The sequence below is a fragment of the Ursus arctos genome, unplaced genomic scaffold, assembly GCF_023065955.2.
Source record: "Ursus arctos isolate Adak ecotype North America unplaced genomic scaffold, UrsArc2.0 scaffold_23, whole genome shotgun sequence".
Classification (NCBI taxonomy): domain Eukaryota; kingdom Metazoa; phylum Chordata; class Mammalia; order Carnivora; family Ursidae; genus Ursus; species Ursus arctos.
The window spans coordinates 29,185,738-29,210,287 of record NW_026622908.1 but is presented as its reverse complement, the minus strand read 5'-3'; the positions used below and the strand labels follow the sequence as shown (position 1 = coordinate 29,210,287).

The window sequence follows — 24,550 nt, the reverse complement described above, 5'->3', positions numbered from 1 at the left end:
TTGTAAATTGGCGCAGCAGTACTACGCCAGCTGGAAAAGGCACCCTTAGTCTGTGTTCCACTCTAATAAATAAACAGCAACGTCATTTCCCTGTTGACCCTCAGACACAGGAATCACCATATCTAAGACTGGATTCCAGCAGCACAAAACTGGCCAGAGCCTCCCGTGAGGGTTCTTTCCAAAGAGAAAATGGGGAGGGGGGAGGGGACAGTTGTTGACTAGGTCCTTCGGAGGAGAGCGAGTGGGTGGAACCATGTATAAGTAAAGATTTAAACAAACAGAATGCATCACTATGGAAACATTCGGCTTTTTCAAAAGCATTGTTCAGAAAAATAAAGCAATCAAGACTTCAGATTCAACACTTTACAAGTGTTTATGACCAGAAAAGGCAAAGTGGGTCTTGGATATTCTGCAGCCAAGTAAAAGCTGCCAGAACTCAAGGAAGAAATATTCCCAGCAGGGCAGGGACCCATCATGTGTCAAGGATTTCTCTAGTCCTCCAACTGGCGCGTTCCGCTCAGTGCAGGACCCACTTCACTCTGTTGGGGTTGCCATGACACAATTCAGGAGACAGGGCCACTTGCTGACCCAGTCCAGGCGGACCTGCCACACACTAGGGCAAGGTCATATCAGCCACGGAGGCCACACAGAGTGAACGCCACAAGGAAATGTCAGGTTTATGAGCTCGCGCGAGCTCCAAACTTATCGGCAACTGTCCATGCCACCGGAGTTAGTGGTTCAGTCAGCAATGCAGATCAGGATTTCAATACGGAGGATACGATCTGAGGCTGGGTGCGCGCTGTTCTAAGGCAAGCTGCCTGTTGGCAAGACACTTTTGGTGTACAACCCGACCCGTTTCTTTGGGGTGTCTGTTGACCACAGTCGGGCTGTTGTTAAGTATCACGAAGAAGCCTGACGCTGAGTTTGGGCGTCATACAGAGCCCCAGATATACTCACAGGTAAGCACGAAGAGAGGAAAGGACCATGCATCCACCTCAGAGGGTTTGCTGGGATACGATCAGGAAACACTGTTCTGGGTCACTGGAAGGCTGGATGAGTATTAATCTAACTTGCCAGAAACTGGATTCTCTCCCCCCAAAACGAGCTTCCTTAAATGGCCAATTATGAGTCCAGCCGGCAGCACGGTTTCTGACTAGGAGCTAATGTTGATCAGGAAGAGAGACGCAGACGCCTGCCCTCACACACAGGAAAGCCAGAGGACAAACCAGGAGGCCTGGGAGGCAGCTCTGCCCGTGGGGTCCCAGGCTGAGCTGGGCGGCCAGCTCCGCAGGAGCAAGCATGGAGGTTCAGGCTCTCAGAGAGGCCCGGTAAACTATTCTGCCTACATTCATCACGGCAGAGGGAAAAGCACGCAGTTTAAGGATTCACCTGTGGTTTGAATTCTGGTTCTGCTGCTTCGAAGTCCTATTAAATCACCTACCCCTTCCTGGGGGGCTCAGCTGCCTGGTGGCTACAATGGGAAGAGCATCTCTTTCCTACATGGCTGTGAGGGAGGATGAGGGATTACGTAGAAAAAGCTTCCAGGACAGTTTCTGGCAGGTGATTAAAGCTCAAAAAAAGGGAGCAAAAAAACTAGAGCTGTTTTTCTTCATGCTACATTGTTATATTTGCTTCCTCTGCTTTACAAGTAACGCTGGCGAAGCAGATCAGCCCCTAACTCCTAGTGAAGATGTACGGCCAGTAAAACTCAGCCACAGGCTGGCGCAGTCGCGGAGCACCCTCGGCCAGGTTCCGACCGTTCCTGTGCAGTCCTCGACCCTGTGCTCTAACTCTGTGGCAAGTGCCTGCTTGTCATTTCAAAAGGGGCATTATCTAAGTGGTTAAAAAAGGTGGGGAGGGTAGTTCTAGCACTGGCCGGCAAGAAACAAAAGCTAAGGCTGCTGCTCTCAGCTGAAGATGCCCAGGCGGAGGCTCGGGCCGTCAGCTGTCGAGTAGGAATCCAGTTCCCCGACAGCCATGGAAGCGATGAGTGAAGAGATCAAATGTGCAGCTGACATAAGGGGAGGCCATGACCCTACATTAGGAGGGATGCCGTAAGACCGGGAACCATCTGCCAGTTCTTTCGTCTGTGGGAGTGGAAGAGGAATTTCCCAAAGTCATGCATCAAACTCACAACGGAAGCTGGCTGTACCACCCTGGCCAGGTTTTGTTTAATAGGAAAACAGCTAGGAATTAGAGGTTTTATTTGACTTTTATGGTGATTTGCATCACCTTCACTGAAAGGCTTGGTGTGATGCTCAGATTTTATAAAGCATTTAGTATTTGTTACAGAAAGGAGCTATCCACATGAAAAAAAATTTTTTTTAAGTGTGTGGGGGAGTGGGGGAACCCCAATGCGAGAAGCCAGAAAGCCTGTCAGAAAGCAGAGCCCGACAGGCCTGGTGTTGCATCTGAGTTCTAGGGAAGAGCCTGGCCAGTTTTTGGCACTTTACCATCCCCGAGGCCATCCGTCTTCTAGCACGGAATGGAAACAAGATCAAAAGAAGGCTCTGTACATTCTCCCAGCAGGCAGCTCCAGAAACGCTAACTCTCTTGCCCTGTTTTCACCCATCTGATTCCATTCTCTTTCTCTCAAGTTTTCCCTATCTTGGTTTGGAATCAATCTGGCACAGTGCTCCTAAGTCAAGAGGTCAAGAAGACATGTGATTTTATGATGCAAGAAAGGGCAGCCACTCTGTTCTGTTTTGGGAACCCTGATGACATCATGGACTAACCACTGAATCTCAGGAACTTGTGTCTAAGAGAGCACTGAGTCAGAAGAAAGCTTTCGTCACAGGGCTCCTGGAACTTAAAGCAAAGACAACTATTAGGTGACTGAGCCCATCCCCAGAGGACTGCTCCTGCTCTCTCTGGCCCGGGTTTAAATGACTCAAGTCATTCTCTAGGGGAAACCCATCTATGTGGGACAGCTGTCACTAGCAGGACATTTGTTGCTCTTCAGCCTAAATTTCTCATGACATCACTCAAAGACTTCTCCCTCTGAGGGGGCAGTTTTCTCTCGTATTACAAGCATCCAGGCGGCTGCCTGAAGATGGCTGGGTTACAGGACACGGCCTCCACTCTTTATTCAGTGGCATGTAACCTGTCTAGGTCTGTCCCAGGAAGGAGACTAGGTTAAATAAAGTGCTCCCAGAATATGCAGCATTCCATTATGAAAGCACACAAGCCAAGATGTTGAGGAGTCAAGGCGGACTTCCACGAGGCTCTGTGAGGCCACTTTGTTTGGGTTTCGGCAGCTGTCTGCCTGCGGAGGGCTCCAGAGTCACTGACGCGTATTTATATCCTACTTCCTGAAGTCACAAGGAACAAACACGTGCACATCTACCCTGGAGGCAAAGCCCATTCACACAGCCTCAAATGAAGCAGGGAGGGCAGGAGAGAAACTGCTTACGGACAAAATCACCTGTGAGCACAGCCACAGCAGGTTTTAATTTGCCTGAAGAAGATATGTGATTTCAAGATGTGATGAGGGAGTACTGTTCCCGCAGTAAACACAGTATGAACATGAACTGCTCGCTGTCATTTAATAGGACTCCGAGGCTGGGAAGCAAATCCCCACCCTTGTCTTCCAAGTAGCCACCCCGTGAGATCAGCTGGACCAGCCTCTGGAAGTTTCTTCACAGCAGAAGGTTTGCTCAGTCTCAGCCCAGCTTCCCTCTCAAAGATCTCCCATCACCAGTGCGCCCCTCCAGGGTCTGGATAAACTGTCCGAAAGGTCAGATTTATTCTCGGTTCTCTAGAGTGGTACTCTTTGGGCACTCGATGCTAAACAGAAATATAAATAACTCTGACATAAACACATTTATGAGGACATGGACATATTTTGACTTCATCCCCCCTCAACCCCGCATGAGCATCAATAAGCTCTTTGAAGTCTTGTGGAGAAGGGTTTTCTTCTCTGAAGCAAATCCCTCCCAGCCCCCACCACTCGGATAAGCCAGCGCCCTCACGGTGAGGCACCGTTTTTATCTTTTCTAATTGTTGTTCTTCCTCACAGCTTCCTACCATTTTCCCAAATCTTGTAAGACAACACATAAATGTCTGAGACCAAAGGCAGGCATGAGATTCTGCTTCCATGCTAAGCATTCTTCCATGAACTTGCACACCTTGAAGGTGACCTGGCTTTAAAAGAGCCCAGCCTAAGGCGAGAAGCTATGCCACCCAGTATGCCAGCCACTGGCTACCTGGAGCTCCTGAAATGAATTGAAATCAAATTAAAAATTCAGTCCTTCAACATACTAGCCACATTTCAAAAGATCAATAATATTTGTGTGTGTCCAGTGGCTACTACATGAGGACTTAGATGCAGAATATTTCCAGTGTCACAGAAAGTTCTACTGGATGCCACTGCTGCAGAGGTCCATTCTGATCGTCAGAATCAAAACTCCTTGGAAATGATGTCACTGCACCGCCTCTCGCTCATGATAAAAGCAACTTGCCTTTCCCCATATTTACTAGAGAAATGAATAATCATACGCCTTCAGGGCACCGCCTCCATGTGAATCCGAAATTCTTGCACATTCTCACCTGCCAGTCGGCTTGTGTCGCTCCTTCCATGATTAACAAGGTCCCATGATCCAAGGGGATCTTCACTCTCTCCACATATGTGTAGTCTCCATTCTCTTCCTAGAAAACAGCATTCATTGCACTACATTTTTTGCTTGTGTGACCAAGATGCCACAGAACCTGACAGTGGTCGAGAAATGCAAATCTCTCCTCAGCTAGACTGTAGGGGTTCATCTACTGGCTCTGTCCATGGCAGCCGTCTGGCCTTAGGCAAGTTGTGGCACCACTCTGTACCTTAATTTACTCATCTGTAAAATGGGGGTGACGACAGGACCTGGCACATAGGGCTGCATGAGCCTCCACTGTTGTGATCTGCGTACGTCACTTGGAGACTGGCGCATAGGAAGTGTAAGTGCCAGATATTACCACTAGCAGCAGCTACAGTGCAGAAGAGTCCATTCTGGCATGTGAAGAAATTAAGTCATTTATACAAGAACTCTTTACATCTGCTTTATGCTGTGCGCTGTGTTTTGCCATAGTGTGGGAAAAAATGGGCTTTTAAACAAGACGTGGTGTGGTGAGTTCTCATCACCTTTTTACGATTCATGCTAATTCACTAATCAATGCCTATGTTAAAACTGGTTACGACTCTTCCTACAGCTCCTCTGGTGTCTTGGAGATAAATTCTTGTTTCTTGCCAGAACAGTCAACAGCAAGATTTTCTTAAAGAAGGGAGCTCTGGCTTGACCAGAACAGTGCTGCAAACTGAGACTGGCTGTTTAAGCCTCGGAGCGGCTATAGATCACAACTCCTCATCACTTCAGACAGAAATTCCTTGTATTGACATTGCCCCTCTCTTCCAGAGAGCTCAATTCATGTCCAGGCACGGCCTGCAAAACAGCCCAAAAATGGGAGTCACTCCTCCTTCACAGCTGACAAAGGGGTACGTTCAAAGAGTTCGTCAAGAGTTGAGACCCAAGCTTCCTGATTTTTCCATTTCCATTCTGGGCAGATCCACCCGTTCATCTCCTTCACTTCTGATGCAAGGGACTGCATTTGGGTTACTGCAGGATTGACTGCCCTGCAATACTGTGTTTGTGTTCATTATTGTAGGGGTGCTTCTGAGAACATAACTATTTACAGTGATTTCCTTCAGGAAAATCAAAATCAAAACAATAATGAACTTGCATAAACAGTTTAAGTTCCAGGTCCCAACCCTTGGCAGTGACTTTGTGGAGCACAGTCCTAACTTTTACAGGCAGAAGATAAAAGCAATGTTTGAAATAATTTTTGGTTTCGGTGATTGATTTTAATTGTGCCTGCCACCTTTTCTTTTCCAGCAGCAAGTAAGCGCCGAAGCATTAACCTCTGGCCCTTCAGCCAACCAGAGAGTAGTGGGAAGGTGACCCTGTCCTCGGGTGGCCCAGCAGCATCTCAGAGAAGAAAAAGGCGGCTCTCTGAAAAGAAGGACTCCAACTAGAGGAGATGGATGTGGGTGGCACGGCGGTTAAGCGCCTGCCTTCGGCTCAGGGGGTGATCCGGGCGTTATGGGATCGAGCCCCACATCAGGCTCCTCCGCTATGAGCCCGCTTCTTCCTCTCCCACTCCCCCTGCTTGTGTTCCCTCTCTCGCTGGCTATCTCTCTGTCGAATAAATAAATAAAATCTTTAAAAAAAAAAAGAAAGAAAGAAAAGGTACCAGAAGGGAGTGCATTGTCCATGAGATTAGAGGGCTCAAGGCTCCTTGATTTAAGCTGTAAAATCAGTTGTCAGATCAAGGTTCAACATAGCGAGGAGCAGACATTCTCCTGCCTTCTGCATACTGCATACCCAGGGAGTGCAGCAGGACCTTCATCTGTAACTCAAGCACAGACACAAGGACAGGGCTGCAAAATGAAGTAGAGAGGAAAGGCGCTGCCCAGACATGAAGCCAATCCTGAGATGAAGATCTCTTCAAAGAGTAAAAACATTCCTGGGGAGGAGGGGGCGCCAAGGCCAGTGGAAGAGAAGGGGTGAGCGCTGTAATTCTGCCTGGAAACACCCGGCGGGAGTAGAGCCAGCAACCAAGAGAGAATTCCACATGCAAATGGGAACTATCAGCCCTGATGGAACGTAATGTTCAACAGAGCCATGTTTCACTTAATGCTCCTATGATCTGAATGTTTCAAATGAGAGAAAGCCTCAGGTTGCTTTTAAACATACTACATCCAATATAACCTTTAGCTGTACTTAAAAGCAGAAGAGGGAGATCTTTCACTTGGGATAGAGCTACTCTTGATCAGTCCCGAAGCAGACAGCGATACCCAGGGCACCCACTGTGTGAGGTGATGTCATCACTTTGCTGCTTGCTATTTGTCCCTTCCAACACCCCTGACTCAGAAAGCGCATTCCTAATCTGCAGAAGGAGATAGAGAAGAGGGCAAGGGATTCTACTAAGGCAACACAGAGCTCACAAATGTGTCCTTCTTCTCTTGAGGACAGAGTGCCAAGAGACCCGAGAGCCACCCTTTAACTTAACCAAGATACACAGAGACTTTTTCCACTTTGGAAGAAGATAAAAGGCCAGCGGAGCTCACGTGGCTGTGCATAAAGACTCAAATTGATAAATGGATAAGCAACGCTGGAAGCAAGGGTCAGACTGTTTAGAGGAGTGCATTCACAGCCATTAAGCATGGTTAAGTTACCAAAACACAGCTCTGTGACCCTTTTGATTTACTCAGGTCTTTCTTCAAAACAAAACAAAACAAAACACAACCCTAAAAAAAACATGGCTTAGGATAAAATTTTCCATCCATGATCCCAATTAAAAGAGGCTTTTTAGGGGCACCTGGCTGGCTCAGTCAGTTGAGCATGTGACTCTTGATCTCAGGGCTGTGAGTTCAAGCCCCACTTTGGGCATAGAGCTTACTTAAAAAAAAGAGGCTTTTTAGGGTCACTATCAGTCTACAGGGTGGGTTTTGTTGTTGAGGATTTGGTTTTCCACACAAAATTTCACAAGTAGATGAAAAAAGCAAAAAATACATACTTTTATGTTAATTCTGATCAACACTCTCCCCTCCTCCCCAAGCACAGCCAGTTCATTTGAACACACGATTATGATTCCCAAGGCGCGTTGGACCTTCCCAAAGTTCTTATACTCCCACCTCTGCCTTCCAACACAAGCTTATTCGGTTTCCTTTAGAAAAATAGTATTTAGGGGGAAAAAATCTGGGTGTATTTGTCATTCTGTCATTACTAACCATCCAACAGACAGGAAATCTAAACATGTTTCTTTTCATTGGAAAGGTAACTGCATGTTTTACAAGCTCTATGTAGATTTTTCATGTAATCGCTCCTTTCTTGTCCTAAAAAGGTGCCTTAGACAATACAAACAACAATCGATGCTTGAAAATCAGAAGCAGCAGAGTTTTTTCTCTCTACAGAATAAAAGTGACATGAGTTCACTAAAGTAAAAGACACATGGAAATTACTGGTTTGATGCCTGGCTTTCTCCTCTCTGATAAACTCCATGAACAGAGGACTATGTTGTCTTGCCCTTTTGAAATACACTCGGTGCCTATCACACACATCAATAAATATGTGCTGAAAGGGGAAAAGCACCAAGAAAATATAACCCTATTATCCAGAATTTATGCAATGCATATACAGGAAACATTCTGTATATATAATCAAGTACTTTACATTTTGAACATTATATTGTGAGAATGTTTTTATGTCTCAAATGTACGGTATTTCAGAAATGGGGTTATATAATAATCCTTTTATGAACATATCTTTCCTTCTTTAAACTCACAAATATTTTTTGACCACTGTGTATATCAGGCACTGTGCTAATGCTAAGAATATAGCAACGAGGTACACACTGCTGGACACTGAGATTTTAATACATCAGTATCGCTAAAAAAAAAAAAAGAGAGAGAGAGAGAGAGAAGAATGGAAGGAAGGAAGGAAGGAAGGAAGGAAGGAAGGAAGGAAGGAAGGAAGGAAGGAAGGAAGAAAGAGAAAGAAAGAAAGAAAGAAAGAAAGAAAGAAAGAAAGAAAGAAAGACTACTACAAGTAGATCCTTACCAAAACATTTTTGAGTATTTTTCTAAGGACATATTCTCAAAAATGGAATTACTAGATCCAAGGATATGAACTTTAAAGCAGTTTGACTTATACTACCAAACTGATTTCTTAAGAAGGCTGTGGCAATTTATAATTCCATCAGGAAACTACTACAGTACCTATCTTCTGATCACATCACCAATACTGAACATTACCAACTGACAATGATGAAAAAAAAATTTAGGGGAAAAGTAACAATTCATTATTCAAACAGAGAGTTCTTTAATTACTAACCCAGCTCAACATTTTTTCCCATGCCTATTTGCTGTTTGCATCTATTCTGTTGTGAACTCTCTGTCCACGTTCCTTGTCCACTGTTCTACAGGATGTTAGGGTTTTTCTTATTGATCTGTAACCATACATAGTGAGATATTTACCCTTTGTCATGCTTTCTGCAAATACTTTTCTCATTTGCTCTTTGTCCTTTAACTATGTTGATATTTAACACAGAGTAGCTCAAGAACTTTTAGAGTCAACTCTGACCTTTCTTTGGTTCTCCTCCACAGTTTTTATGCTTAGAAAGTCTTTTCTCATCCTGGGGGAAGTTAAATATTCAACTGCATTTCCTTTCTGGTTAATGAAAAAAAAAAAAGTTTACATTTTTTAAGATTTAATTCTTTAATCTACCTGGAATTTGGCTCCCCCCGCCCCCCACCCCCAGGGTTCTTTTTATAACAATTTCCAAATACTTAAACCAAGGCATCCTGCCAGACTTTTTGGACAGGATCAACCACAGTGTGTGCTGCACAGGTGCCAGGCACGTTAGGAACTATACGTACATCATTGCTAATGCTCACTACAACTCCAAGAGAGATGATCGTTTCCATTTTATCATAAGCAAAGGGAACTGGAGGGAAAGCACATCTCTAAGGCAGAGGCTGGCAGGAAGAAGGCAGGGCTAGTATTTGGACTTAGATCTGCCTAGCTCTAAAGCTTCTATTTTTTCCAGTATACTGTGTTCTCCAAAGTGATCTCTATTCCTTCTGAAATCCCGTAACATTTCCTGTCCTAATTACATGGCACCCTGACTGAACCATAAGGGTCACAAACACCAGCAAGTAGCATAAATGAGGAGTGCAGGCAGGATGCAATGCAGTCGGGAGTGGGGGCCATGAAGAACCAGAGAGCATGGGGCCTGCAGACAGGTAAAGCTCCAGCTCACTGTTCCCTCAGGGTTGTCTGATTTTCTGGGTTTTCCAGGGAAGCTGATAAATGGCATTCTTATGTTAAATCTCCTGAGTTATAAATTTTGGCAAGTAATCGAATTTCTTTAAAAACACCAAGTAGTATAAACAAGTCTGAGGACCAGATTCACTTCAAGAGCTGCCCAACTGTGCTGCTGATGGACCCATCATATGACTCCTTTTATGCCCACGTCTTGTCATCCTATCTGGCCTGGAAGCCCCCAGTCAAGGCCAGTCGTAACTGCTGAGCTCCTCTGATCCTGCTTTGCCATTCCATACAGTAGTGCCTGATAGAAAGCTCAGGACACATATACAATTTCAAGTATGTATTCCTAATCTCAGTGACTCAACTCACCCAGAGAAGGCCATTCAGAGCAAAATATACTTCCCAATTAATGATCTCAATTTACAGTGAGACATTTGATTTTCCAAGTCATCTCTGATCCTCTGAAAAGGAGATGAGCTACTTATTTTAAAAATTTCCATCATTTTACTAAGAAGATGTTGATGAAAACAAAACACAAATGAGCAGAAAGAACAGAGTAGGAGCCTGCTACCTGTTTCTCATTTCCTGAGCTCTCAGGAAGCACTTGACATGCAGTAACTATGATTAGTTTCTGCACTGGAGGCATCACGGAAGGCTTCAAGGCTACAGTGGGTCCTTGAATCCTGGAGAGGACTTAAGTTAACGAGAAGGTGGAGAGTGAGCGTAAGGGAGAGCAGAGAGATGATCTCATGGAATGGTGCAATCACACAAGGAACAGCAAGACACCAAAGTAGGTTGGGCATAGAGTATGTAAAGATTTGACAGTCTGACTAAGAAGCTGACATTTTATCTTTTGTTCCAGTAGGAACCAATAAAGGCTTCTGAGTTGGAAAACAAAGTGATGAAAGCAGTGAGCTCAATCTTGGCTCTCTGCTCCTCTTTAGCTATTCTCTTGCTCTGAATGATGATGTGGGACTCCATCGCTTTCCATTTACCTACGTTATCAGTTCTAACTCAATTCAACACACAGTTATCGAAGCCATGCTGTGTAAGTGATTTAACAGTGTGCTTCAGCCACATCGTCCGTAAAAACGGGGATAATAGCAGTATCGACTTCATGGGATTATTGGAGGGCTGAACATAAAGCACTTCGAGCAGGGCCAGGCACAGAGGCAGCACTACACATTTGTTATTTATCACCGTCATTTTCCTGCTGTGATTCTGACAATTCCCAAATGATGTTTCTAGCACAGGCCTGTCATCTGAACTGCAGACCAGCATAGCCAGTGGCCTACTTCCCCCTGCAAGTCTCAGGCACCTCCAACCTAGCATGTAAGGAACTCTGGTTTCCATCTACAAATCCTCCTTAAACAAGACCACAACTGAAGGCAAAAATCCCTGGTCCTCCTCCTTCTGAGTAAACAGCACCTCTATCCAACAACTGCTCCAGGCAGAAACCTAGAAGTCTTTCTTGATTCTTAACCTTCATATCTAAAATATTACTGGCAACTTCTATTGGTGCACCCTCAAAAACACACCTCAAGTTCATCCACTTCTCTTCATCCCCACCCCCACCACCTTAGTCCAAACCAGCCGTCTACCACTGGGTCTCCCACCCTCTATTTAGTCTTCTTCTTTTGCCTCTCCTCAAACTACTCCTCACACAGCAGCCTGAGTGACCTTTTCAAAATATTAACCAGATCATGTCATAACCTCATTTATTCCTACTGAACCCAGAATAAAACCCAAACTCAGAGCTCTAACTACAAGTTGTAATTATTTCTCTCTGTTCATTTGATTACTGTCCAGCTCCTAAGACCTCCATGAGGGTGGGCCCCATATTTGCCATGTTCACATCTATCTCCTCAGAGTTGAGCATAGCATCTGACACATAGTAAATGGTCAATTAGTATTTGTGGGACACAGGAGAGAGGAGACAGAGAGATAGCAACCTGTTCCTGAAAATATCTGGCATCTGGGTATCAGATAGAGTTGAGACAGAAAAGATGGGCATTAAAGACACTTTAGTATTTTAGACATCTGGTAAATAGAGCTTGGGATAAAGATGGTCACTAGGAGAGGGATGAATTCTTCAGACATTTCAAGAACAAATTAAGAAGATTTGGGAATTGAAATAATTAAAAGAACAGGGAAGAACTAAAAATAACTTACATGTGGGGTGCCTGGGTGGCTCAGTCAGTTGAGTATCTGACTCTTGATTTCGGCTCAGGTCATGATCTCAGGGTCGTGAGATCAAGCCCTGCATTGGGCTCTGTGCTCAGCGGGGAGTCTGCCTGGAATTCTCTCTTTGCCCCTCCCCCACTGAAATAAATAAATCTTTAAAAAAATTTTTTAAAATAAAAGTAACTTACATGTGAACCTGACCAAGAGTGTTATCATTATGAACATAAATGGACTTATCAGCAGGTGAAATTGTGGAGTTTTCTGAAAGAACAATAATAAATCTGATTTTATAGTTTCAGGTCAGAGACTTCATATGCTGTTGTAAGTGGAGATCTCCCTCCTCTCCCCAAATAAATAAATAAGTGGAAATGTCCTGTGAACATGTGATGACTTGAACTTGAGATAAAAGTCAAGGCTTGAGATAAGAGATTCAGAAGTCACTCCACCTTAAGAAGGAACAGTTGAAGCCATAAGAACAAATGAAATCATGTTTATTAACTTATTCAACCAAAATACACACACATACACACGCACACACAGAGTGCTAAATGATGCGGGCATAATAAGACAGAAATGGACCTTGTCCATATGGCATTTATAATATACGGTCAGCTTATAATCTCCTAAAAACTAACTTAAACAAAGATAACAGATTCAAAGACAATCTTGAATGTCCATATTGTAGGGGATAATATAAAGGAAAAGTCCTTAAAGGAGGCAGGGAAATAGCAATGAGAAAAGTGTGAAAGTAGCTAAAATAACACAGTATTCCAGCCAACAGGAAAAAGAAAAGGCAGCTAAGAGATGGTTGAGTTTCAAGCAGAGAGGTGATGGATACGGGGACTAGTATTACAAGGAAGAACAGAATGATGATCGAGAAAAGGCTCTTCCAGACAATGGCATCTGTATATGAGCAAAGGGGTGGGGATGGGTCTGCAGCGCAGGTGCGTCAAGAGTGAGGTCATTTGTAAGGAGAGGGAAACTGCAGACACAGAAAACTTAATTCCAGAATTTGTGCCTCAAAAGCAAGCAAAGAAAAACCACCCCAGATGTTAGTACGAATGTCTGCAGAGTCAAGCAAAGGGTTTTCTCAAGATGGTAACAGATATAAAGGGATTTCCCTACCTCTCTGGTCCAACGATCAGATATATGGTAGAGCTGCTTGACATTTTGATCAAGGCTTTTTGCAGACTGAAATGATCACTGAAAACTGAATATTAGCCCATGCTACAGCTACGTAACCTGCTGAGGGCCAGCTGTCCCTTTACTTGCCCTACCTCCCAACTATGATGATGCCAATAACGTCTCCCTCTCTGCTTTTTAAAAAAATATTTATTTATTTGAGAGGGAGACAGAGAGAGTGCACATGCCGTGCATGGGGGGTTGGGGGGGGGAGAAGCACAGAGAGAGACTCTCCAAGCAGACTCCCCACTGAGCACAGAGCCTGACACGGGTCAATCTCACGACCCTGAGATCATGACCTGAACCAAAATCAAGAGTCAGATGCTTAACCGACTGAGCCACCCAGGAGCCCCTCCCAACCTGCTTTTTTAAAGATTTCTTTTCAGCTTGTTTTTACAATCAGATTGTGGAGTTCACTTGCCCTTGAGAACCTGGCTGGCTTCTTCTAGACTGCTTCATGGATCATCTAAGCTTGCGGCTATATTTGGACTGCAAAGTTGTTCCTATAGTGCCAATACAAGAACACAGCTGGACTTACTCTTCATAATGGTAACATGTTTTTTTAATCTGACATAAACAAAATATATTAGTTATGGAAATTACAGAAAGAGAATAAAGCTAGGACCCCACAATGTCATCTCTAGTTATTATCCTGCTGACTCGAACCACACTTTAAATGATGGCAACCTCAATATCGATCTGAAATACATTACTTTGAAAGGAGAAGCGGCTGTTTCTGAAATGAGATCTGCTAAAGTAAAAGGCTGGCTGGAAAAATATAGATTTGAAATCACTGAGGTTATCTGTTCAAAACAGGTTTAAGCTCATCTGCCACATACAAATCTTTGGGTTTTTATCCAACTCTTTCCTGATATTTGGCACTGATTGGCATGGAAGGTTCTGATGAGATGAGTGAGGACACTAAGTAAGCAGGAGGGACTGGTACGGGCAATCGATCATTGTATACCAGGGATGCCCAGTGATCTCAACAGTTCAGTAAGTCAGGACCTCGCCAAGGTCTTGCTTGGAAGGTCTGGGCAGTTGTTCAATGCAACAGAGGCTCTCTCCTTAGGTATCGAAAACAGCACTGGTGACCAGACTAGCATGAGAACTCCTGCCTTTCCTTCTGGATGGAAACACGTGGAAAGGCAAACAGAGCGAAATACTGCTGACAGTGTCTATTATTCAGACTTGTTGTCAACATAGCACCAGGGGCAGCATGGGCACAAGAAGTTACTGAATTTCAGCAAAAATAAACACGGCTTTACTCTCACTGTTATAGTCCTTCTAGCAACACTGAATGTGCATTTGAAACCAGAAGGTTTAATGTAATAATGGTTCCATTCTTGGTAATATATTTCCAAGATATGCAACTTAAAGGAATTGCTATCCTGAAAGAGCTTCCACCAAGACTGCCGCACCAAAAACAAATGCTCTCCATTTCCAACATTCAGCTGACCCCAGCCCCCAGTAAAAGTGCAGGGTTCTTCAGTCATCCATTAAAACCACATAATTCATTCCCAATCCGTTCCTGGAATGACCTGATCACACATAATTCCCTCCACTCTCTCCCTCCTGCACCCTTCCACTGTGTCTTCCGGAACTCCCATTCAGTGATGAGCAAACCAGCCCCTAAATCCCCAACCTCACGTGCTCTGAAGGTTCCCTGACTTGCGTGTCCTAACTGAAACCTTGCTATCTCCAGGATTCCAAATCCCTGAGGCCCTCTCATACGGAAAGTGACTGTGCCTTCCACATCCAGACAGACAGGAGGTACTCCACACTAACACTTCCAGACCATATTCCCATGCCTCTCTGAAAAATCCCTGCTCCCCTGAGCTCATGTCATTGAATCTGTTCACCTTTGTCCTTCTCTGCCTTAGTCCCAGGTATGCATGAGGTATAACAAGCTCTTAATTGGTCTCTTAGCTCCCACTCTTGCTCCTTTCTAGTCCAGACTCCACACAGCAGCAACTGACTTTGTAAAATTATCCATCAGATCATGTCACTCTTCTGCTTCACACATTTCAGTGCTTCTTAACGTACTTAAAATCTGCTCCTTCCTGAGGCTCACGAGCCTCTGCATGATCTGGCCCCTGTCCACTCTCCCCATCTCATCACCTGCTCTGCTCCTCAATGGCTCACTCTACTCTGGTGTAGGGCCTCCTTCTCCATCCTCAAACCCACTAAGCCCTCTTCTGCCCCAGCCAAGCAGTCATCTACCATGAAAACAGCACTTGGGAAAGAGGAGAACATCACCAGAAGGCTTAGGAATAGTTCTTAGGAGTATGGCAAGGGAGAAAAAAAATCTATCGCTGGGACACTATTTTTAAAAAGTCAAGTTTGGAAGCAGACCCCATTCCTAATCATGGCACATGCAAATTTGATGAATCATTTTGGAAAAGGTTGCTCCTCCAAGACTAAAAGGACCACCAGTGCCACTACAAAACTGGGTCGTCCTTGGCAAAAATTAATTCTTCCCAGTGGCAGTCAGGGCATGGATTCCAGCTGAGACAAGGCCCCAAGGCAGCAAATGAGGATTCCAGCTCCCACAGGATTTGACGTCTGAAGAAATTCAAGTCCTACCAGAACTCAGCTTTATGGGCTCAAACATATACATTTTCATTTACCCACCCACGCACTCACATTCTCCAAACCACTAAATGGCCCTAGAGATAGCAGCTCAAAAACTCAGTAACTATTCCTGATCCACAGGCTACTACACCCTCCCCGAGTCTCCCTTCTACTCCCTCAATGAATGCCATTTCACAGGCCAAAGGAATCTTGGGATTTTGGCTTCATTGCCATTCATTTCCTTTCCCAATTTTCAAATCTGAAAAGTCACTGTGGCATCTACAATTTTTAACAGCTTAAAAATTCACTGATTATTGCAACAACTTTGCTCCCATAAAGTAGTTACCAATTATCACCCCATTTACAAAAAAAAAAAAAGAAGTATAAATGAGGTGGATAGGTGCTTTTTGCCAGTATCAGTGACAGAAAGAGGAAATAAAAATGGATTTTCTAGATTTCATTTAGGGATGTATTAAAAAAACGAAGGTTATCAACAATTTCTTTCCAGTATTTCCTGTATCTTTTCAGAACAGATGCCGTAATCAGAAGAGGGGCTGATTAGGAGATATGGATGACTAGGCCAGCAGCAGTGGGGTGCTGGCTGAGGTGGGGGTTCAGTCACTACTCCATGAACTACTGCTCTGTGTAGTTTATCCAGCTTTCAAATTTAAGCTAGTCAGTATTACAGCATTTTGGATTCTAATAATCCTCATTTCTTCTAAAGTCCTGAAAAAATATCAGTATTTGTGATCAAACTGACCTCTTCATACTCCACTCTTCCCAGTAGTGGACAAAAAAACCAAGAAGCAAGATAGGTACTAGGAACTCCAAGTCACTGGGAGCTCTCAGAGCCTCCACCATTGGAAGTGGTTTTACAACCATCTCTTCTGGTCCTATGAACAGGGTTCACATTCTTCAGAAGGTGCTAGAGAGAGAAGTGGCTTAAGAAACACTGAACTTGCCTCAACTCACCAGCCTGAGGTAGACAGAAACCCCTCACATTTTCAGGATTCAGTTGATGAAGGACAGAGCTTATCCACGGGTAATGTGCTAGAAGCTACAAGGCTTCTGGCATCTAAACCTCCAGCAAGCACATCACAAACTTCCTGCTATTATCTAATAACCCCCCAACTCAGCCATCACTGTTTCCATGGCAACCGACAGAGAAATAGCAGCCTGCCAAATGGCTTTTGTAGTTCCTTTTCCAGCTTGTTTTTCAGTACAGAATTAAAGCTAGCTGGGAAAAGAATCAGACTAATCTTTACAGCAGGGACACGATGCATTTTGGAAAGTACAACTGGGTCTGGGACAAGGAGTATAGACAAACTTTAATGAGCCCAGCTTGAAAGAATAAAAAAAGGTTCTTGGTTTCTAAAAACGTGTCCACTGAAGTATATTTGGTAAGTTTTACTTTTGTCTTGAGATAGTATATCCTGACATTGGCCAGAAGATACATATGGCGCTATTCACTCTTGTCTTTAATTGAATTAACAAAAGCAGCAATAGGGTGAATGGAACGGCAAGATCAGGCAAGTTTACTCGGCCACCGAGTACCTTGTTATCATTAAAGGAAACAGTAATTTACTCTAAAATCAAAATGAATGAGCAGGAGTTGACTGGCTTGGACTAGCGGAGAGTGAAGAAGGATCGGCATCTTGGAGGGGTGACATGTTTATCCCAGGGATGATGCCTGTATGAAGCCAGCTGAGCCAACTGCATGAATCAGAGGGGCTCATTCTTAGGGAACAAAGACCTCCTTGCCATCTCAGCACAGGGAGAAACTGAGGAATGACGTGTGTAGAACTGGGGCAGCCTTCAAAAGATCAGGACCTACAGAGATCTGCTGAAGGTGCCAGAAAGCACAACAAACAACAGCAGGGGTGAAGGGGATCGGATGTTAACAACAACAACAAAAGTGGCCCCAAACATGATTTTCTGTCTCGAAACTGCATACCTAAATAAAGTACACAAAAATCTCATGATTCTTCTATGTCACTTTCAAATGAGAAACTTTGACTCAAGTCAAACAGGTATTTAGCTTCTCTTCTGATAGGTTAAAACGAACCGGATTTTGAAAGAGGTTCCCTCCCACAACCTCTAACATACTCCAAATGTCTTGTTGACAGACGTGAAAATTACAGCCTATAGTGGCACACTAAGTTAGGTTCCTAAGAGTTTCCTGACAGAAAGTCAAACTCCTACAAATTCCGCACAGAAGACTAACGTAATTTATACTTTTTAATTTATGCTTTTACCTTGAGTTGTATGAATCATGAGTCATGTTCTCAGAGCCCTCACTCAAGTTTAGAAAGAAAAGTAGACACAGATTTGCAAAAACCATTTCCTTTCAATCCTTCAGAAAAAGGATCATTAGAATAAGATAGAGATGATGTACTCTAATATGCATTTCTAAGGCTGTCAACTCAGAAGAAAGGCTTCTGTACTTCTGGTTTAGCTAGATTTATGGAGCCCTAGATTTTGGAATCTGTTAAAGAAATCTGAATGAGGCCTTCCAAAAGTTTAAACTTGGGTCTTGTTTACCCAAGAATGGAACCTACAGGTTCTGGGGGGAAAAAGCCGTTTTTCAACTGTATTCGGTAACGTGTGAGGATCATTTCCAATATACTAACCTTCAATTTTCCCATCTTAAACAAGAGCCAGAACTGAAGGGATATACAATTACATCAAACTCAGTCAGTTTAGATAATACAGGAAGCCAAGACTTATTAGAGTCAAAAGCCAGAGGTACGGTACTGACACCTTTATATTTCCTCCCAAATCTGTTTCCTCGGCCAACTTTGTTTCAAGATCCCAGGTGAATTTTCTTACTTAGGAAGTCTACATGTTTATTAAATCAGCCACGACAGGTATAGTGCAGATTCCCTTGCTACTGGCAGATAATTAAAGGGACGGTACCACATTTTTAGTATTTCATGGCCTGTGCTTTCACCATATTCATCAAAATAAACTGTAAGAAGCCTTGAGAAGATAAAGCTTCAGTATGGGCAGTCTCCCTCTTAACCCGAGATTTTGTTCCAAATGGTTGCCTTCAAGGCTGTGTGGTAGTTGTATTATCCATCCACTCATTAACCTATAACAGACGTCAGGTATATTACCAAGAAATAGCCCTTGGTTGCCGTGAATAATGTTTTTATATGAGAAAATGAAGACCTTCAGTTGCCTGGAGGGGAAATGGAATGGGGGTATTCTGGGCACCAGAACACTGCTAATGCTTAATGGCTGGAAACTGCTTCTACAGTAAAACTAATTATCCAGAAAGCATGCTTTGGGAATCCTTAGGCTTCAAATCTATAAATAGGCCAAAAATATTTTTTAAAGGGGGGTAATGGTGATGAATGGATGTGTGTAAAGAAACAGTAATTGAACACTTCAATACCTGGCAACAAAGAAAAGTAACCGCCAAGAATGAGAGGCTAGGATTACACCAAACATTATACTGCATCTAGCACAGCTTACAGGCCGGTCAGAGGAGGAAGGAAAACTCCCGTCAGAAGGCACAGCACCAGCAAGTGCTAGGTCATAAGCTCCAGTCGGGAAAAGGTGACTTCATCTCACTCAATCATTGCTACGCCCCCAGCTCCCACAACCATGCCCGACAAAAAGTTGGTGTTCCTTATGCCTGGCTTGAGAAGAGGATCTAAACTTAAAAATGAGACACATAGTGTTTCTCTGCTATTCACATAACAGGAGTCTTCCCAAGGGCAGGATGAATTATTGATTTAATTTATTTAACTGGGTTTTAACTGAGTGGAAGCTGCGGATAAAAGCATAACCATACCCAAAGAGAACATGGCAAAGGTTGGGCTGTCTACTACTCAAGTGGTACTCCTGGTGTATGAGAAACCTAATCACCAATGAAACTGTGAAGTCTATTCGAGGTGCTCAGAAGCGAGTTTACTCAGTAAGTCATTGGCAACTGACAATCCCCTGCTAATACAGACCAAAGAAAACCTAATCAATGGAAATTACACCAACAAAAGCTGCTTAATGGTATAAATGCAAAATAACACAATATGCTCCAAAATACCATGCCTGGAAACTGAAAATATGTGTCAGGAAAATAGCCCAGTCCTTTAACTCTGTTCTTAGAAGCAGCATATCTGATGAAGAACAGACATGAGCACTGACACACTAACTATTTGGTCTGGATTAGGTCATATTCTAAACACAGCCTTATAAGCCTTTCCACACTGACTGGGTCTGCTTTAATGTTATAAGCTAAATGATCGGGAACCTTGGTAAGAAAAAGACACAAAGATAGTAAGATAATCTTGCAGAGGTTTGCTCTTTTGAGTTCCTACTATCCTTCTATCTATTTTAGTTCTAAGGTCCTCTACTTTTTTGATTTAAGAAAATTAACAGTCTTGTGTCCCTCAAATTGTCATGTAATACAGGTAAAAGCTGGGATGGAAACCTAAAGTTATTATATAGTTTAGTCCCTGCTTCTCCACCTGAACTTGGACAGACCACCACCTCTGATGATTTGGCTTGAATTTCCACTTTCTGAAAGAATTACAGGTTCATCTGTATTTCAGAAGATGGCTGAGAAGGCAATGAGGACGCTCACAATGCTCCCTCATAGAAAAGAGGCAACACGGCCATGGAGAAGACTGACGTAGCCCATCTTCAGGGCTATCTGCCTCACACCACCTTCCTTTCCCATCTCGCATCTACTAGCTTGAGCCTTCCCTTTATAAGCCCTCCTTCACGGCTTTTATCATAATTCCAATTATTTCAATAATCAGTAATATCTGTCTATCCCCTGTCCACCAACGGAAAGGGGTCCCCGGCGCCTGGCACAAGGCAAGCAGTTCCTGTTGGATAAGTAAACGAACGAATGAATGAAGGGAGTCAAACATGAACCATGGGGTAGGCATCATTTGAAAATATTCCAACAATAAAACACGTACTCCTATTCTCTAAATCTGAAAACAGGAGCTTTTAAGAGCTCTACTTTTTTCACAGAATATTAGCAGGCAGGAAAAACATTAAAAAAGAGGAAGAGAATACTCACTGGTGGGGGCTTCCTTCTCATCTCAAAAGTGCGCGTGGCACCAAAACTCAGGGAAGCGATGACGGGACATCTCCCTAGCGAAGGTTCATCGTCGCTATGCCAGTCGACACTGTCCTTCTCGTTTCGGTAAAGATTGCAGAGCAAGGAATTGAAGGTGTGGCCGGTGTTCTCTTCAATTTGGTCCTTCAGTGAGCGCAGCACAGGATGCCACTGCAATCAAGAGGCCAAGAAAAGGGGCAGAGATGGTTCACTAAGGCACAAGGTGGCAGCCACAGGTAAAACAGAAGAAAGTGTAAAATCAGTCACGTTGTAAACAGGCATGGAATAAGCAAAACTCTTGGAATGCAACAGCCATTATTTCTCCCATTATTTCTATTTTGATGCAAGTTGACCTCCACAATTTGATTAAGGTACTAAATTTGGTAGAGCAAGGTCATGAGGACCAACCCTATTGATCCATCTCATCCTTTCCATGTGAAATACATGACCCTCGCAAAGCAGCAACTGTCATCACATTCAGGACAGCCACCTCAGTAAGTCATTAAGGAGGTAAGTGGAGCGGTAGAGTCCAGGTTGCCGCCACAGCCAACGGGCTGCCAGGATGTTGGCAGATAGAGACTGAAGTCTGAGGAGTGAAACAACTCTCCTGCTGGGTGGCCCTCTGTTCTTTCGACTCCTATTTTATCATGAATGACAGAATTGCTTTTAAAAAAAGATATTTAATATTTCCAAAGTGGCTAACTTCCTAAAAATAGAACCTAAGGGAAAAAACATTCTACAAAACAGAATCATGACATGGCCTTGATAAATACATGGGCTGTGAACTATAGACGGTTTAAACAGACTCCACAGCCCTGCCTCCAGAGCACCTAGATTTGTGGTTTATATTATATGTGATTTATATTTGGAACTCACGTCTTGCCACATACACCATAGGAAGCTATGACCCTTGACCTTAGGTTGTAGTTGGGAGCTACCAACAGCATAGCTCGTATTAGTTCTTGTTAGAATTCTGTCCTTCCTCCAAGAAACCTCGAGTACTTTACAGAACTTCCTTTTATGACAATCGTTCTCACACCCCTATCAAAAATTGTGGACCTCAGAGAACTTCTGTTTATATGGGTCACAGCTATGACATTTATCATATTAAAAATTAAAACTTAAAAAGGTTAAACTATTGGTTAATTCATTAAAAAAAATACATACCCATGAGTTAACATAAATACTATTTTACAAAAAATAACTCTATTTTCCAATACAAAAAATTGGCAAGAAGAGTGGCACTGTTTTGCAAATCTCTTTACTGCCTGGCTTCACTGAAGAGAGGTGATTCTCACATCTGCTTCTGCATTCAGTCTGTTACAATATGTTGTTTTTGTTGAAGTATATGAAGAAAACTGGCTCCACACGAATACGTAGTTAGAAAAGGGCAGGAGTCTTTCCCAGCCTTTCCAAATAATTGTGGATATTCTCTGCTATTACACCAAAACTCAATAAGTACTGATTTCCTACAGGTCAGTTGCAGTGTGGAATCTGAAACCGTATCAACAAACTTCTCATATTCTGTTACATTTAAATCTACTGGTCCGGCTTGCACTCTGAATGAGTCTTTTAATCTTTTATGATTCTGTAACATCAAGCACTGGGCATGTGGAAAATATTGATCCAATGAGTAATGCAGACTGACATTACTGTTGACACATTCCATTATACAATTTCTAAAAATCATATCCATTAATATTACCACTGATCTCATCAGAAAAGACTAAGTAATAGAAAGAGGTCAGGATCAAAGTGGCAGATATGACTTTTTCCAAAATTCTAATTCTCTTAAAAACTCAACTTTTATAAGTAACAAATCTAGCCGTTGTTTTCCTTGAAGGGACATTCACTTCATTTATGAGAAAATGTCTACCAAATACTCAAGCCTGAATAACTATAGCTGGTCTGCTAGTTGTTCTTCCAAACAAAAACGGTCCATGATAAAAGTAGGTCGTTCAGCTATAGCTTAACAAATCACACGAGTGTTCTGCCTTGACAACTATCACACTTGGCTTGTAGCAGGACTCCTTTATGCATACTTCCCATTTCATCAAACTATTAAAGAGACATGAACTCAATTACTGAGATTTAATTAATAATGTTTACTGCTTTGAGGAACATTCTTAAAACCAGCTTTTTTTTTTTTTTTTTTTTAAACTGGAAGTTCATGGTGGTGAAGAATAATACCATGATTATTAGCATAGTTTGGTGACAATGACCTGATTCCTGCTCGGGCACCATAAGTTTTATCCACCATTACCTTCGTATCATCGGTGCAAACTTGACATAGTGAAAATGTCACACATCCCTAGTATTATTATAAAAATAGTTTTGACCTGTGCACTCCCCAAAAGGACTTCGTGGACCCCTCCAGGTATCCACCGACTCTACTTTAAAGAACACCTTCAAAGTCATGTTCTATGTATGGCAGTGAAGGAATAGATGTTCCGCAAAGGAAAGCATAATATTGTAAGTATATCCCATGGCTACTCTCAGGTAAAACTGCCAAGGAAGCATATGTGGGAATCACTCAGCTTTGCTGTGATGTAGCAATCATGGTAAACTGGGATTCCTTATTACAGATACTAGCATTACATTCTAAGCAGAGGATTTTTTAAAATAAACAATGACAACAACAAACCAAACTTAGATGAGTAAAACAGAAATTTTATTAAACTAACCTATGTTCAAGAGGATAAATTTCAAAGTGAAATTTCATAATAATGTTAGCAAGCTGTATTTCCTATTTGTTTTATGGCTTTAAGCTTATCTTCATGGAGATAAAGATCAGATGCTAGAATTATACACTTAGCAAGAAAAATAAGAATGTAAAAGAGGAAGATAGCTTTTCTGCAATGTGACTGAGAAACTAATTAGCACTTCCCTGACTTGCTTAGGGACTGAGTACTGTGATAACTCCAAGTTTGCATTATGTTTCTAAGTGGGTATATATTTTTACTGGTTATTTTTGGTGGTGAAGTAAGGAGAAAAAAAGGGGATAATGAACTAGAGGATTAATTTAGACTCTCCAACCAATACTCTATATACAGATCCCTCAGAACTGAATGTCTAAATTAAAATTCAGCATCATCTCACTGTTCAGTGAAGACATTCTATCCTTAAAAGACATCTGAGGAAAAGAGTATGAGAAAATATGAATCACAGAAGTAAAAGGACCTATTCAGTGGCTTTCAAAAAGTGTTTTGTAGAGCCTTAGGTACCACAGAAGTGTCTCTGGGATTACAGTAGGAGAAAGGAGAGGTCAAGCTGGTGGGACTCCCAGCCAGTCAAGGCACTTCTTTATTTTCATACATTGGGTTCATACAAGATTTAGTTCAAAAAAGACTAAAAGAAGTTTAATAACCTCTGACTGAATTTGCTCCTGTGCTTTGGGTTATTAAGCTTGAGGTAATAATTTTAAAATTAAACAAGTTAAAATTAAACAAGAACCCCCAACACACATATATACCTCTAAAAAATGTGAGAAAGAGGCATCTCTTTTGATTTTGTTCACGATGGTATATAAACAAACTAAATCTTTAGCAATAAATACAAAGTTATGAACCAGCCAAATTCAAATAAAAGAATTCTAATGTGACAACCGTAATACTCAGCAAAAAAGTTTGCTTGAAATAATTATGGTATGTACATATAGATTATGGACTACTTCACAGCTATTAAATACAATGTGAAAGAATATTTAACGATACTAAAACATGTTAATGATGTA

General features: G+C 42.6%; 1 protein-coding gene across 3 annotated transcripts in view; it reads right to left on the bottom strand.

Moving 5' to 3' along the window:
• Nucleotides 1-354: 354 nt before the first annotated feature.
• The window catches only part of ALKBH3 (alkB homolog 3, alpha-ketoglutarate dependent dioxygenase), a 36,405-nt gene continuing 12,209 nt past the window's right edge, over nt 355-24,550 (bottom strand). For all 3 annotated transcript variants that reach the window (XM_026512078.4, XM_026512079.4, XM_026512080.4), the window contains 3 exons: nt 20,779-20,988; nt 4,549-4,647; nt 355-3,786 (listed from right to left, as the gene is read on the bottom strand). In XM_026512078.4, coding sequence (XP_026367863.2) covers nt 3,694-3,786; nt 4,549-4,647; nt 20,779-20,988 — 402 coding nt within the window. In that variant the 3' untranslated portion in view covers nt 355-3,693. The remainder of the gene's footprint in view (nt 3,787-4,548; nt 4,648-20,778; nt 20,989-24,550) is intronic.